Genomic DNA, 15,464 nt, shown 5'->3' with positions numbered 1-15,464 from the left:
AGGGAGGGGACGAAAGGAGATGGGTGGTGGCCTACAAAGGTACTCAGTGGCGATTAGGGTAAAAAGCTTGGGGTTGGTGAAAAGCTTGAAGAAGGAAAAAAGGTTAAATTTTTTTTGAAACCCAAACATTAAAATGGTACATGGCCATTTGCTAAGCCATGTAGCCATGAGGCCAGGCCGTGTACCCACACTCAGGTCGTGTGTCATCAAAAAAATAAAAAAAAATTATGTTTTAGTGTTTACACAGCCTAGGACATACCCGTGTGTCTAGGCCTTGTGTACCGCACGCCTGTGTGTCCAGGCCGTGTGTCGTGTCACTAGACTGTGTGATCTGTTTCAAGCCGTGTAATGCTTGTGTTCATTTCTCTCACGACCGTGTGCAAGGATGTGTGCCTCACACAGTCATGTCATTAGACCGTGTGTGTCACAAAAAAAAATTAAAATTTAGCTCCAGTAGTCATATGGCCTGGGACATGCCCGTGTGTCTAGGACGTGTGTTCCACACGACCATGTCTCTAGGTCGTGTGCGAGCATTCAGGCCATGTGGGTTCATTGTTCGCTTCTCCCATGACCGTGCAAAGGGTTGTATGGGTCACACGGCTATGTCCCCAGACTGTGTAACTCTCTTAGGCCGTGTGGGTTAAAGTAAAATTGGAAAAAAATTGGCTTCAATATTTACACGGTCGTGTCTCCAGGCCGTGAGGTGTTTCCCAGACTGTGTGAAATTTTTTTAAAATAATAAAAATAAATATAATTTTTTTATTTTTTTTAAATAATAAAAATAGTTGTACTAATTTTTTAATTGTTTTTTAAATAACATGAAAGTAAAATAAAAACACTCGGGTTGCCTCCCAAGAAGCGCTTATTTAGAGTCTAAGCTTGACTTCCCTTTTTAAGCTCATAGTTAAGGCAGATCTTGGATCCGAAGCTCCACTCTCTTGTTATCAAGATTACCACCAAAATAAAGTTTGAGTCGATGACCGTTTACCTTAATTGTGTTGTATTCAGGATGTGTTGCCTCAATAGTTCCGTATGGGAATACGTTTTGTACCACAAACGAGTTCAACTCTCTTGACCTAAGCTTTGCTGGGAGCATTCGTGGATCTGAATTGTCTAGCAGCACTTTGTCTCCAACTTTGAATTGACTCGTCCTCTTTATCTGCACATTATAGAATTGCCTAGTTATTTCTCTGAACGTTCTTGGTTTCTCATATGTCTTTGGTCGCCATTCATCTAATTCATCAAGCTGCACCATTTTCATGAGTTTTAGTTATTTCTCTTCACTTGTCCCTCGAGTTCTATCACTTTGAACAGGATATAGTTCTAACACGTTTTCATGAGTGATTTCCTACAAAGAATGTTGAGTTGCATCATTACTAACATTAACAGAATAACTAGTATCATCTCGCTCACTAGGAACTTTCACAAAATCATGTGCTTGAAGAGTAACATTTTCATCACCTACTCTCAGCACAAGTTCACCATTACCCACATCAATAACAATTCTAGTAGTGGCTAAAAAGGGTCAACCTAAGCTAATGGGTACCTCAATATCCTAATCTATGTCCAATATAACGAAATCAATAGGGAATATAAATTTATCTACTTTGACAAGTACATCTTCAATAATGCCCTTAGGATACCTAATTGATCTGTCAACTAATTGAATACTCATCCCAGTGGGTTTTGGTTCCCTGAGAACAAGTTTTTTGAACAATTTATAAGGCATTACATTTATACTAACACCCAAATCAGCCAATGCTTTTTCTACATTTAAGCTACCAATAAAACAATGATTTCGGGACTACAAATCTGACAAGTAAATATTTATTTTATTATTATTTTAATTTCTGTGGTATGTTAGTAGTGTTGTATAAAATTTTCATTAAGAAATTTTGATGTTTGCATGCTTAATTAAGTGAAAAGGACTAAATCATAAAAGATGCAAAAGTAGAGTTCTAGTAGTTAAAGGTATGAAATAGCTATGAAAATTTAAAGTGAAAGGACTTAGATAGTAAATAGACCATTGAGATTGTTAGTGGACATCCATGGATTGGTTTTATTGAAATTAAGAATATTTTTAAAAGTTAAAAATGTAATTAAGTAAATAAGGTTAAAATATAAAAACAAAATAAAAATATGAGATATCATCTTCCTATCTTCATCTTCATTTGATTTTCAACAATGGAGAATAGCTAGGATTCGACCATGACTTTTTTGCTTGCATGGTATGTGTTCTGATTTCGTTTTTAATGATTTTTATGTTTTCATGATCGTTGTAGCTTAATCTAGGTAGCCCAGGGACTAATTTGCAAAAAATGTTAAAGGATTAGGGTTTTTCCATGATCATTTTTATATAGTTTTTGAACTTTAATGAAAGATAATGAATTCTTGTTAAATAAACAAGTTTTGTAAAGTAAATTTTGATGAAAATGTCATTTAGGGACTTTTTGGTAAAAAATAAAATATAATGGTTAAATTGTGAAATGATGATTTGCATGAGTTGATATGGGTTCATAATAAATTCGGCTACCATGAGTTAGGGATGAAAATTCTTAGATTTTCAATTTACGAGTTTAAGGACTAAATTGTAAAAAAGTTAAAATGTTAGGGGTAAAATTATAATTATGTATAAATATGGATTATGGATTGAATTGAATTGAATGTTTGAGATTGATTGAAAAAACTTAATTGAATATAATTATTTATTTAGATCAAGATAAATCTCAACTAGATCTAAACCGAGGAAAGGCGAAAATCACGGATTAGCTCGATTGTACTTTTACGCTCTAGTTGTCAATGTAAGTTCATAGTATTTCTATACACAATTGAATTTATACTTGTATGTTTACAATATAGTTATGTAATTAATTGCTAACATTGAATTATCCCCTATTTGTACTTTGATACCCCTAAATTGCACATACGTGCCCCTATTTGTACTTCGGTACCCCTGAATAGCACATACGTGCCCTTGTTTACACTTTGGTAACTTCAAATCAAGTTAAATATAAGTTGCATTCAATTACTGTTAATTTAGAAGATTTATCGTGTTCTTACTAAGCTCTATAAGCTTATATGTTTTGTGTATTGTTTTGTAGATTGTAATTGCTGACTTTTGGATGGATCAAATCTTCGGCTCACACTATCCATCAATGTTGGTAGTTCTTGTGCTCCTTAGGGTTGTGGCATGTATATCTAGCTATATAGGTTGTAATGGTACATTATGGCAAAATACTAAACTAAGTTGTTAGGTACATTACTAAAATTGTAAGTGTAATTGCCCAATATTCGCCTGGCCCAAACACCAATAACAAACCAGTATAAAAATAAAATATATAAGATCTGCCAATTTTTGAATGTCCATTTACAAACAACGGCCCAATAGCCCAAATTAGCCAAAAACCTAATGGCCAAATGGCCTAGCACCTAAAGGCAGTTAACAGAAACCCTAGCAGCAAGCAAACCCCCAGCGCCGCAGTAGCCCCAACTCCTCCACGTATGCTGCGCCACGCCCACCATCTCCGTACGCCAGCGGGCCTCCGTATAAGGTCTCCCTTCCTTCGTTGTGTTTTCATATCAGTTTTTTCTTTATTTATGAATTTCATGCTTCATTTTGCTTTTGCTTCATTTTGGCCCATGTTACTGCGCAGTGTTTTGGGAGGGCGAGGATATTTTCTGCTTTACTCCCTCCTTGTTATCCGCGCACCCGATCCAGCCCTTTTTTCATTTTTATTTATTGCGGGTTGGCCCCAAAATTTTTGTTTTCATTCCAATTTAGTCCTAATTGATATTTTTCCTATTAACTAATTTACTATTATTATTTTTTATTACTATTTTTTATTGTTATTATTATATTTGATTATATTTCTATTTACATATATATATGTGTGTTACTTTATGTTACTATTATTTTTACACTGTTTTTATTATACATATATGTACATATGTAATATATATTATTTAATTTTAAACTATATATATATTTTATACATATATAACTTTCATTAAAATTATTTTTACCTCACATACATGTAATTGATTTCTGTAATTATAATATTTACCTTAAAGTTGTCTTTTAAATATATTTATATGTTTTTAAACCAACATTTTTCTTTTCCATACATATATAATTTATTCCTTTTGGGAAACCTACTTTGTATATTTTACTATTTTCAAGTTTTATATATATTGTTATATGTATATTACTTTATATATTTTAATTTTCTTCTTATATAATATTTGCTTCAAAATTCATCGAAATATTATTACTTCATGTAGTTTTATTTTTTACTCTATTTTGAATACATTTCACACTTATATGTATATTGTCTATTTTAAAACTTTTATAGGCACAATTTACCTATTATAATGTCTTCTTTTCTAGTGCATCTTTAAAAATTGATTAGTAATTCATTTAAATTTTGGATGCTGTATGATTGAGATTATCGTTGCCTTGTTTGTTAGTATTTGTTTATGGCTTATTTGTTATTCACTAATGTATGTCATTTATAAATTATCACTTCGCATTGTACATTCCATCGTGCTTTATTTGCTTAGAAAGTTACGTTCAATATGGTTTAAGCTTCGAAATCATTTTATTCAAAGCTTTCAAAATAATGCAACACCTGGAATTTGGATCCTCGAAAAGATTGTGTCCTAACTTACTGGATTCCAATTTTCCTCATTGAATCTAAGAAATTGAGTATCCTTTTTAATTAAAACATAAATAAAAAGCTCATTCTTGGGAATTCGATACGTTGTGTCCTAACGCATTGGATATGACATATTGTTTTCTCGATATGAGGATTTTTTTTCTAAATAAAAAATAAAGGCAATATTCGATATTTAGGAATTTTGTGAAATCAAACCCTAACTTACTGGGTTTTGATTTTTTCATTTGATCCAAATAATCAGATATCCTTCTCAAAATGCATAGGTTTTGAAAGTCAAAAGATAAACTTAATTTTGAGGATTTAAAATGTTGCACTCTAACTTACTGAGTGTGACAATTTATTTCTTTGAAATAAGTGAGTCTCATCATCCAATTCATTTTATTCAAATTTTATTTTCAAAGGATCGTATTTTAAAATCTTTTCAAGTTTTCGATACTAAGACATTAAGCAATCAATTCGATACCAATTTTGGGCGTTACGGGGGTGCTAACCCTTCCTCGTGCGTAACCGACTCCCGAACCTGTTTTCTCAAAATTCGTAGACCTAAAATCATTTTCAAGGTGATCCGATCACACCTCAATAAAAGATTGGTGGCGTCTCCATTTTCATTTTCAAAGTCGATTTCCATTTTTTCAAATTTCAAAAAAAATGGTTTGACAGCTTGGCGACTCCACTGGGGAAGTTTAGAGAGTCAAGCCGCAAAATTGATTATTTTCTGTCTTATTGTCGAAAATTTAAATTTTGATTTGAAAAATTATGATCCTCTCTTTGCATTTGTTTGTATGATTACTGTAAATTGAGTTGTATATTTTGGCATCATATTGCATAAAGACTGTTTAGTCTTACCCTTTTAAATGGGAGTGAGAAGCTATTCCTTCGTGAGGTTTTCACCTCCGTGCAGGATAGTGAATCACTTTCGGGATACATCCGTACCTATGTCTTCGTGAGATATTCATCTCCGTGCAACCATAGGGAAATGTATTCCCCTGAACCGAACTCAGTCTGTTTGAGCCTATAATGGGCGAAGATCGAGGAATCTGCTGGTTCGGGTACCTTGACTTTAAAGCTAAACCGCATGTAGAAGACCTTAGGAACCCATCCTAAGTAGAGCCACTCCAAACCCCTAGTGCTTACCCGACTAGGTATTCTTTTTTTGCTTTTATTTTGTACTAACCCGTTTTGTTTTGTTTTGATTATGATTGCATTGCATTTGCATCTTAGGAAAGAGATGTTGATTCAAGTTCAATTACTAACTTAGAAAGCTTGTCATGGAATACGGATTTCTTGATAAAGTGGAAAATAATACGGTTGTCTGAATATATTCTGAGAAATACAAGAAGAGCAATGGAAGAGTTCGTGACTTTACTTCGTGACCTGAGGATTCAAGGCGATTGTCTAAGAGCCTTCGATGTTCCAATTCCCTTAAAGAAGCTGATGAGTGTTACAAGGACAGGAAAGCGATGGGTCGTGACCAGGATCAAGAAAAGAAGCTAGCAGTAGCATCTATTGGAAATTGGCAAGATTTATTTTAAATTGCGGATGAAGGAAAATATCGATGTTGTCTCTTGGAATTGCTTAACAGGCCTAGGATCCAATTTGAGGAACAATTTTTCTGTTACTCTTGATAACCTAGCAGAAATAAAACAGTCGAGGGTGGAGTACCCAGATACTACAATGGCCCCAAGGAAGAAGGGGAATAAATGGGATAATGCAGGCAGGTATAACAAGGGCCACTCAAAGCCAATCACTGCGGGTAGGCCAAAATCAGAAATCATTAGACATCAGAGTCCTTTAAAGTGAGAGTCTTACACAAAGACAAAGACAAATACAGAAACGCTTCAGTTCACACCTATACCGATGTCATATAACGAGCTATACCAAATTTTATTTAATACACATCTGGTGTCCCCTTTTACTTGAAACCCATGCAGCCCCCATTTCTTAAAGGCTACGACGCAAATGCACAGTGCGAATATCATACAGAAATTACGGGGCATTCATTAGAAAACTGTATTGCCTTCAAAAAGATAGTTGAAAGACCCATTAAAATAGGCATTGTCAAATTCGATGAGGCCTCTAGTGCAGAAAATCTGCTACCCAATCATATTGATAACGAGGCGAATGTGATGTACGAAGAAGTGTTGGGAAGCGTTCACATCAATGCCATATATGAAGACACAAATGAAAAGGGACCTTGTTAGATTACTGCCCTTATAGATTTTGGAGTGTTCTAAGCAATTGGATTGCGGAGGAAATCCCTATAGTCTTTAGAGCTTATTTAAAGTAATGTTCAGAACATTCTTGTTGTTTTTAGCCTAAAATGATAGGAACTTCTTTGTGAAATAGGCCCATGTCTGAACGTCATTATTCTAATAAAATACATCTTTGCATTCATTTTTGAGCAAATATTCTTCATTCTTTTTGAATAATTATTCTTTCATTCTTTTGGACTTTCTTCCACATCATTCTTTCATTCATAATTATATTGTACAAATAATTATTCATAAATTCACACATTCTTTTGTATATCCTTTGGTACTTACTATGGGTCTCCAAATATCAATGACATGAGTGACACTACTACAGACTTTGAATCTCCTTTTGAGCGAGATATGTTTTTAGAGGGATCTCATGGCTTTGAAAATGACATGGATTGTAGCCTATCTCTGGACTTGTTAAGGATGGTAGAGCAAGAGAACAGACAAATCCTACCTGACAAGGAGTCATTAGAAATTATGAGCTGGGTGAAGATTGAAATTGGCATGACCACAAAGATAAAGTGGGACCTCATTGAGTTGCTCCGAGAATTCAAATATGTCTTCACATGATCATACCAGAATATGCTCGGGTTAAACACTGACATTGTGGTATACGATCTTCCTATAAAGAAGATAGTAAGCCAGCTCATCAGAAGCTCAGGAGAATGAAGCCCGATATCATGCTACAAGAAAATGTCAAAAAGCAGTTTGATACTGGATTTTTATAAGCGATCAAATATTCAGGATGGATAGCCAACATCGTACTAGTCCTTGAAAAAGGATGGAAAATATGAATGTATGTGGATTATAGGGATTTGAACAAGGCCAATCCCAAAACTCATTGTTTTTCACACTTTAGTGGATAATATGGCAGGCTACTTACTGTTTTCCTTCAAAAATGGCTTCTCTAGATACAACCAGATAAAAGATGCATCTTGAAGATATGGGAAAGAAGGTCATTCGGGTTAATACAGGGAATCACTTTCTCTTTGACTTATCATAACTTTGCCCATTGAAGCTGATTGCTCTACACTTTTATTGGATTTTATCCTAATTAAAGAGAACGATCCAAAGTTTTGTCATCATAGTTAAATTTCACCCCAAAAGGCTCTATGAAAGAAATCTAGTACCAAAGAAGATTTTTCACATATAATATGAAAGTGGAAGATCTTATGTGGGAGACTTTATCGAAAAAACATTGGTTATGATAAAAAGGGATAACAAGGACTTGCCTAATCCTATAAGTTCAGATTCAATTTCACAAAAAAAAAAGAAAGAAAAGAAAAAAGAACAAAACGAAATAAAAAAGAAAAATCAAAGTCAAAATATATAAAAAATGAAAATAAAAAAGAAAAGAAAAAGAAAAAAGAGAGGCCAAGGCGAAAACTCGCAAAGGGCGCTTTGTGACCAAAGGTGGACTAGAGTTGAAAACCCGAAAAGGGCGACTCAAATTTTGAGCAAAATGAGGCATGGACGTCATCATCATCGAAGGTTTCTAGTGAACATTACTTCACTTTTTAGATTATTAATTACTTCAACAAACGGGTAAAGGCTGCTTTGTACACCAATAGCATCATATGCCGATATAGAATTCCAGAGAAGATTATATTGGATAATGCGTTGAGCTTGAACAATAGCACGATAGCTGAGGTCTGTAATCAATTCAAAATCAGACACCACGATTTGTCACTAAATTGCTTAGAGACAAATATCAAGAAAATTGAAGGAAAAACGACTGAGACTTGCAGGGACTAGCATGAGAAATTAACATTTACCCTATTTACTTCTTAAACATCTATACTGGGGTAACACATTTCTCTTTGGTTTATGGGATTGTGGTAGTTTTACATATTGAAATCCCCTCTCTCCGGGTATTAGTTGAGTTAGAATGGGATGAAGAAGAATGGATTCAATTGCGATGTGATCAGTTAAACCTAGGAAAAGGGCTAAAAGTTATTCAACACAGTCAGATGTATCAAAGGCAAATGGTACGAGCCTATAACCAAAAGGTTCGTCTCAGAGAATTCCATAAGGGGAACCTAATGTTGAGAAAGATCCTTCCAATACAAAAGAATTTTAGAGGAAAATGGATGCCAAAAGTATTTTTTGGAGGAGATCCGATCTTGATTAGGATGGATGGTAAAAAACTTGTCAAATCCTGTAAACTCAGATTCAGTCAAGAATTACTTCGCCTGAAGAAGGAGAAGGGATCAAGGTGAAAACCCACAAAGGGCGTTTTGAGTCCAAAAAAAAATAAAGAAATAACAAAAGAAAAGAAAATAGAGAGCCAAGGTGAAAACCCGCAAAGGGCGTCTTGAGACCAAAGGGAATTTGAGTTGAAAACCTGAAAAGAGCGGCTCAAATATTGATAAGAATGGGGCATGAGATGATCAGAGCAACTCGAATTTTGACCGGATTGGGGCATTTGGTGATCTTGTTATACCTGAATCAATAGAAAAGGGTAGGCGATATCTTGGGGCATCGACAGAGTACTGTAGATCTCCTAAACACATGTCAAACTCAGAAGGGTCTTCCGAAAGTTTGTACAAAGAAGTTCAAGCTGCAATATCTGGGGCATCTAGCCTTCATACTATTTATATTGAATTGCTTGTTCTTGGAATACTTCATTCTTTTTCAAGGTACGAGTCAATTCCTCTTTTATTCTTGATATTCTTGATAATTTATGCATTACAAGCCATGTTCTCAAATAAATTCTATATTATCCATCATTTTGTTCTTTTCGCAAGCGTGTTGCATTAGAATAATGATTAATGGACTAATAAAACTTTCACAATGAAAGTTTTGCATATTACTTTAGAAGTTTCTAAATAAAACAGGAACCTGAAACAGGACTATTGTTTAGAACGCACCAAGTTTAAACGTTAGAAATCTGATAAGGAAGAGTCTAAATTAGGACTTTCTCTTTGGATTCTGTTGTCAAAAACATTGATTGAACAAAATGACAAGATGTCGTGTCGGTGATAAGGCTTCAATGAACAAGCAAGTAATAATCATTAAGCAATAGAAAAGGGGTTTCCTTGGAAAAGAAAATCCTTCATTTTATACATGAGCATTTGGTATGACACATTGAGAATGGTGTAAAAGACCAAAGAATTTCACTTCTTGTACCCTCGAATTGCGATGGGAGAGAATTGAGAAAAAGCCAGATTATTCTACCCTTGGGTTACAGCGGGAGAAAGATGGTACAAATTTTACGTCCTAAGTGGATTGAACTTTGAAGTTTATAGTGAGGGGCAACCTGACTAAATGTTTCTTCAGAAAAGCCAGTCATGCAAGAAGGCATTGTAGAACGTCCGTGACAAAGCCTTAATAAACTTTGAGCAATGACAACCTAAGCGGGATAATTTTCGAAAAAAATAAAATTCTACATTCATGCAAACACCATTCACACATGTCTAGTTAGGAGCATTTGATTCATTTTGATCATACCCTTCTAATCATTAGGCATAATTAGGTTTATTATACAGGTCATGTTCCCCAAAGAACAGATCGGTGAAATCATAAAGCCTTGCCTCCCTGGGTTGCAGCGGAGTAGATTGAAAATAACAAATCTTGCCTTCCTGTACTGACAGCGAAGCAGATCAAAAATACTAGTCTTATCTCCCTGGACAACAGTGGAATAGGTTGAAGATTGTAAGTCCTATCTCCCTAGACAGCAGTGGAATAGGTTAAAGATTCTGAGTCCTATCTCCCTGGACAGCAGTGGAATAGGTTAAAAATTATAAGTCCTATCTCCCTGGACAGTAGTGGAATAGGTTGAAAATTACAGATCTTATCTCCCTAAGCAGTAGTGGAGCAGATCGAAGACCCCAGCCTTGTCTCCCTGAGCAGCAATGGAGTAGGCTGAAAAATTACAGATCTTATCTCCCTAAGCAGTAGTGGAGCAGATCGAAGACCCTAGCCTTGTCTCCCTGAGCAGCAGTGGAGTAGGTTGAAAATTACAGATCTTATCTCCCTAAGTAGTAGTGGAGCAGATCAAAGACCCCAACCTTGTCTCCCTGAATAGCAGTGGAGTAGGTTGAAAATTATAGATCTTATCTCCCTAAGCAGTAGTGGAGCAGATCGAAGACCCCAGCCTTATCTCCCTAAGCAGCAGTGGAGTAGGTTGAAAATTACAAATCTTATCTCCTTAAGCAGTAGTGGAGCAGATCGAAGACCCCAACCTTGTCTCTCTGAGCAGCAGTGGAGTAGGTTGAAAAATTACAGATCTTATCTCCCTAAGCAGTAGTGGAGCAGATCGAAGACCCCAGCCTTGTCTCCTTGAGCAGCAGTGGAGTAGGCTGAAAAATTATAGATCTTATCTCCCTAAGCAGTAGTGGAGCAGATCGAAGACCCCAGCCTTGTCTCCCTGAGCAGCAGTGGAGTAGGTTGAAAATTACAGATCTTATCTCCCTAAGCAGTAGTGGAGCAGATCAAAGACCCCAACCTTGTCTCCCTGAGTAGCAGTGGAGTAGGTTGAAAATTATAGATCTTATCTCCCTAAGCAGTAGTGGAGCAGATCGAAGACCCCAGCCTTGTCTTCCTGAGCAGCAGTGGAGTAGGTTGAAAATTACAATCTTATCTCCTTAAGCAGTAGTGGAGCAGATCGAAGACCCCAACCTTGTCTCTCTGAGCAGCAGTGGAGTAGGTTGAAAAATTACAGATCTTATCTCCCTAAGCAGTAGTGGAGCAGATCGAAGACCCCAGCCTTGTCTTCCTGGGCAGTAGTGGAGTAGATTGAAAATTACAGATCTTATCTCCCTAAGCAGTAGTGGAGTAGATCGAAGACCCCAGCCTTGTCTCCCTAGCAGTAGTGGAGTAGGTTAAAAATTACAGATATTATCTCCCTAAGTAGTAGTGGAGCAAATCGAAGACCCTAGCCTTGTTTCCCTGAGTAGCAGTGGAATAGGTTGAAAATTACAGATCTTATCTCCCTAAGCAGTAGTGGAGCAGATCGAAGACCCCAGCCTTATCTTCCTGAGCAGCAGTGGAGAAGGTTAAAAATTACAGATCTTATCTCCCTAAGCAGTAGTGGAGCAGATCGAAGACCCCAGCCTTGTCTTCCTGAGTAGCAGTGGAGAAGGTTAAAAATTACAGATCTTATCTCCGTAAGTAGTAGTGGAGCAGTCTTTCTGAGCAGCAGTGGAGTAGGTTGAAAATAGCAGATCTTGTCTTCCTGTATTGGCAGCTAAATAGATCGAAGACCCCAGCCTTATCTCCATGAGCAACAATAGAGTAGGTTGAAAATTATAGATCTTATCTCCCTAAGTAGTAGTGGAGCAAATCGAAGACCCTAGCCTTGTCTCCCTGAGCAGCAGTGGAGTAGGTTGAAAATTACAGATCTTATCTCCCTAAGCATTAGTGGAGCAGATCGAAGACAGCGAATTTTATCTTCCCAAGGCAGTAGAGAAGCAGATTTAAGCTACTAGCCTTATCTCCCTGAGCAACAGTGGAGTATGTCAAAGATTGTAGATCTTGTCTTCTTGTATTAACAGTGAAGCAGATCGGAAGCACCAGCGTTGTCTCCCTGAGCAGTAGTAGAGCAGTGGAGTAGATTCAAATAATAGGTCTTATCTCCATGAGGTTCCAGCAAAGCAGACCGAGGAAGCAAGTCTTATCCCTATGAAGCTACAGTGGGGCAGAAAGAAGATGAAAAATCTTATCTCTCTGAAGTTGTAGTGGAGTAGACTGAAGCACTACCTCTGAAGATGCGGTAGGATGGAATGAGGCTACTTGAAGAAGAAAAAGTGTACTAAGATCCAAGGCGACCGGGAAAAATTTGCCATTTCTAAAGTCTTTGCTCCGTTCCCGTTACACGACAACAAGCAAAGAGGGGCAGCTGTAATTGCCCAATATTCGCCCGGCCCAAACACCAATAACAAACCAGTATAAAAACAAAATATATAACATCAGCCTATTTTTGAATGTCCATTTACAAACAACGGCCCAACAGCCCAAACTAAGCAAAAACCAAATGGCCCAATGGCCCAGCAGCTAAAGGCAGTTAACAGAAACCCTAGCAGCAAGCAAACCCCCAACGCCGCAGCAGCCCCAACTCCTCCGCGTATGCTGTGCCACGTCCACCTTCTCCGTACGCCATCTGGCCTCTGTACCTGCAAAGAAGATGAAAACAGCACAACGAAACAACAACAATAGGCTAGCATAAGACAAAAAAAGAAAATGATAGAAAAAAAAAGAGGAAAAAGGGATAAACGATTTTTGTAATATTTGGCAATATAAAAGCCGATTGATTCACTTTTGTAAAGTACACAGAGAAAAAAAATCAATACAAAGATACAAAAAACGATTCGAAAGTAGGAAAAATATATCGTTTAGGTGATTCTTCGGATATGTTTTATCTTTGATTTTTATTTTTTTGTTTTCTTCGATTTTTTCTTACTTTATATGCGAAAAATATAAAGAAAAGGGGGGATTTTACCTTGTCGTCGGTGCCAATGAAGCCTTCTTCCCCTTCGCGTGAATCGGGGTTGGATGGACGGAGGCCTGGTTCCTGAAACAGCAAAGGGAGAGTTTAGTTTTTTTTAAGCTGCTGAAAGTGTTTAGGAGGCTGCCAATTTAGGGTTTTGTTTTTGGCCTTCACATGACGCACGAAACGGTACCATTTGGAGTCTGATCAGTGGCTCTAAAACAGTACCGTATTAGCCCTGACCCACACGGTGACCCGATCCGGGGAAGGATCCGCGCATTTTGGTCGTTTGGTCTATTTGCGTATAAGGTCCCCTTCCTTCGTTGTGTTTTCATATCAGTTTTTTCTTTATTTATGAATTTCATGCTTCATTTTGCTTTTGCTTCATTTTGGCTCATGTTACTGCGCAGCGTTTTGGGAGGGCGGGGATATTTTCTGCTTTACTCCCTCTTTGTTATCCACGCACCCGATCTGGCCCTTTTTTCATTTTTATTTATTGCGGGTTGGCCCCAAAATTTCTATTTTCATTCCAATTTAGTCCTGATTGATATTTTTGCTATTAATTAATTTACTATTATTATTTTTTTATTACTATTTTTTATTGTTATTATTATATTTGATTATATTTCTATTACCTATATATATGTGCTACTTTATTTTACTATTATTTTTAGACTGTTTTTATTATACATATATGTACATATGTAATATATATTATTTAATTTTAAACTATATTTTTTTATACATATATAACTTTCATTAAAATTATTTTTACCTCACATACATGTAATTGATTTCTGTAATTATAATTATTTACCTTAAAGTTGTCTTTTAAATATATTTATATGTTTTTAAACCAACATTTTTCTTTTACATACATATATAATTTATTTCTTTTGAGAAACATACTTTGTATATTTTACTATTTTCAAGTTTTATATATATTGTTATATGTATATTACTTGGTATATTTTAATTTTTTTCTTATATAATATTTGCTTCAAAATTCATCGAAATATTATTACTTCATGCAGTGTTATTTTTTACTCTATTTTGAATACATTTCACACTTATATGTATATTGTCTATTTTAAAACTTTTATAGGCACAATTTACCTATTATAATGTCTTCTTTTCTAGTGCATCTTTAAAAATTGATTAGTAATTCATTTAAATTTTGGATGTTGTATGATTGAGATTATCGTTGCCTTGTTTGTTAGTATTTGTCTATGGCTTATTTTTTATTCACTAATGTATGTCATTTATAAATTATCACTTCGCATTGTACATTCCATCGCACTTTATTTGCTTAGAAAGTTACGTTCAATATGGTTTAAACGTCGAAATCATTTTATTCAAAGCTTTCAAAATAACGCAACACCTGGAATTTGGATCCTCGAAAAGATTGTGTCCTAACTTACTGGATTCCAATCTTCCTCATTGAATCTAAGAAACCGAGTATCCTTTTTAATTAAAACATAAATAAAAAGCTCATTCTTGGGAATTCGATACGTTGTGTCCTAACGCATTGGATGTGACATTTTGTTTTCCCGAGATGGGAATTTTTTTTCTAAATAAAAAATAAAGACAATATTCGATATTTAGGAATTTTGTGAAATCAAACCCTAACTTACTAGGTTTTGATTTTTTTTCATTTGATCCAAATAATCAAATATCTTTCTCAAAATGCATAGGTTTTAAAAGTCAAAAGATAAACTTAATTTTTGATGATTTAAAATGTTGCACTCTAACTTACTGAATGTGACAATTTATTTCTTTGAAATAAGTGAGTCTCATCATCCAATTCATTTTATTCAAATTTTCTTTTCAAAGGATATTATTTTAAAATCTTTTCAAGTTTTCGATACTAAGACATTAAGCAATCAATTCTGTACCAATTTTGGGCGTTACGAGGGTGTTAACCCTTCCTCGTGCGTAACTGACTCCCGAACCTATTTTCTCAAAATTCGTAGACCTAAAATCATTTTCAGGGTGATCCGATCACACCTTAATAAAAGATCGGTGGCGACTCCATTTTCATTTTCAAAGTCGATTCCCATTTTTTCAAATTTAAAAAAAATGGTTTCGACAGTAAGTAGGTAT

At 35.5% G+C, this 15,464-nt stretch overlaps 1 protein-coding gene across 1 annotated transcript; it reads right to left on the bottom strand.

Annotated features, from left to right (window-relative positions):
- Window positions 1–904: 904 nt before the first annotated feature.
- LOC107908013 (uncharacterized) lies at window positions 905–1,255 on the bottom strand. Its single transcript, XM_016835297.1, has one exon. The coding sequence runs from the start codon at window positions 1,253–1,255 to the stop codon at window positions 905–907; it is 351 nt and encodes a 116-aa protein (XP_016690786.1).
- Between the last annotated feature and the right edge of the window lie 14,209 nt (window positions 1,256–15,464).

Source organism: Gossypium hirsutum, chromosome D02 (assembly GCF_007990345.1).
Source record: "Gossypium hirsutum isolate 1008001.06 chromosome D02, Gossypium_hirsutum_v2.1, whole genome shotgun sequence".
NCBI lineage: Eukaryota > Viridiplantae > Streptophyta > Magnoliopsida > Malvales > Malvaceae > Gossypium > Gossypium hirsutum.
Note: the sequence above shows the minus strand (reverse complement) of the source record. Positions and strands in the feature narration are given on the sequence as shown.

Excerpts from the sequence above, each read along its gene's own strand:
- LOC107908013 (XM_016835297.1), bottom strand. The coding sequence starts at position 1,255 with ATGGTGCAGCTTGATGAATTAGATGAATGGCGACCAAAGACATATGAG.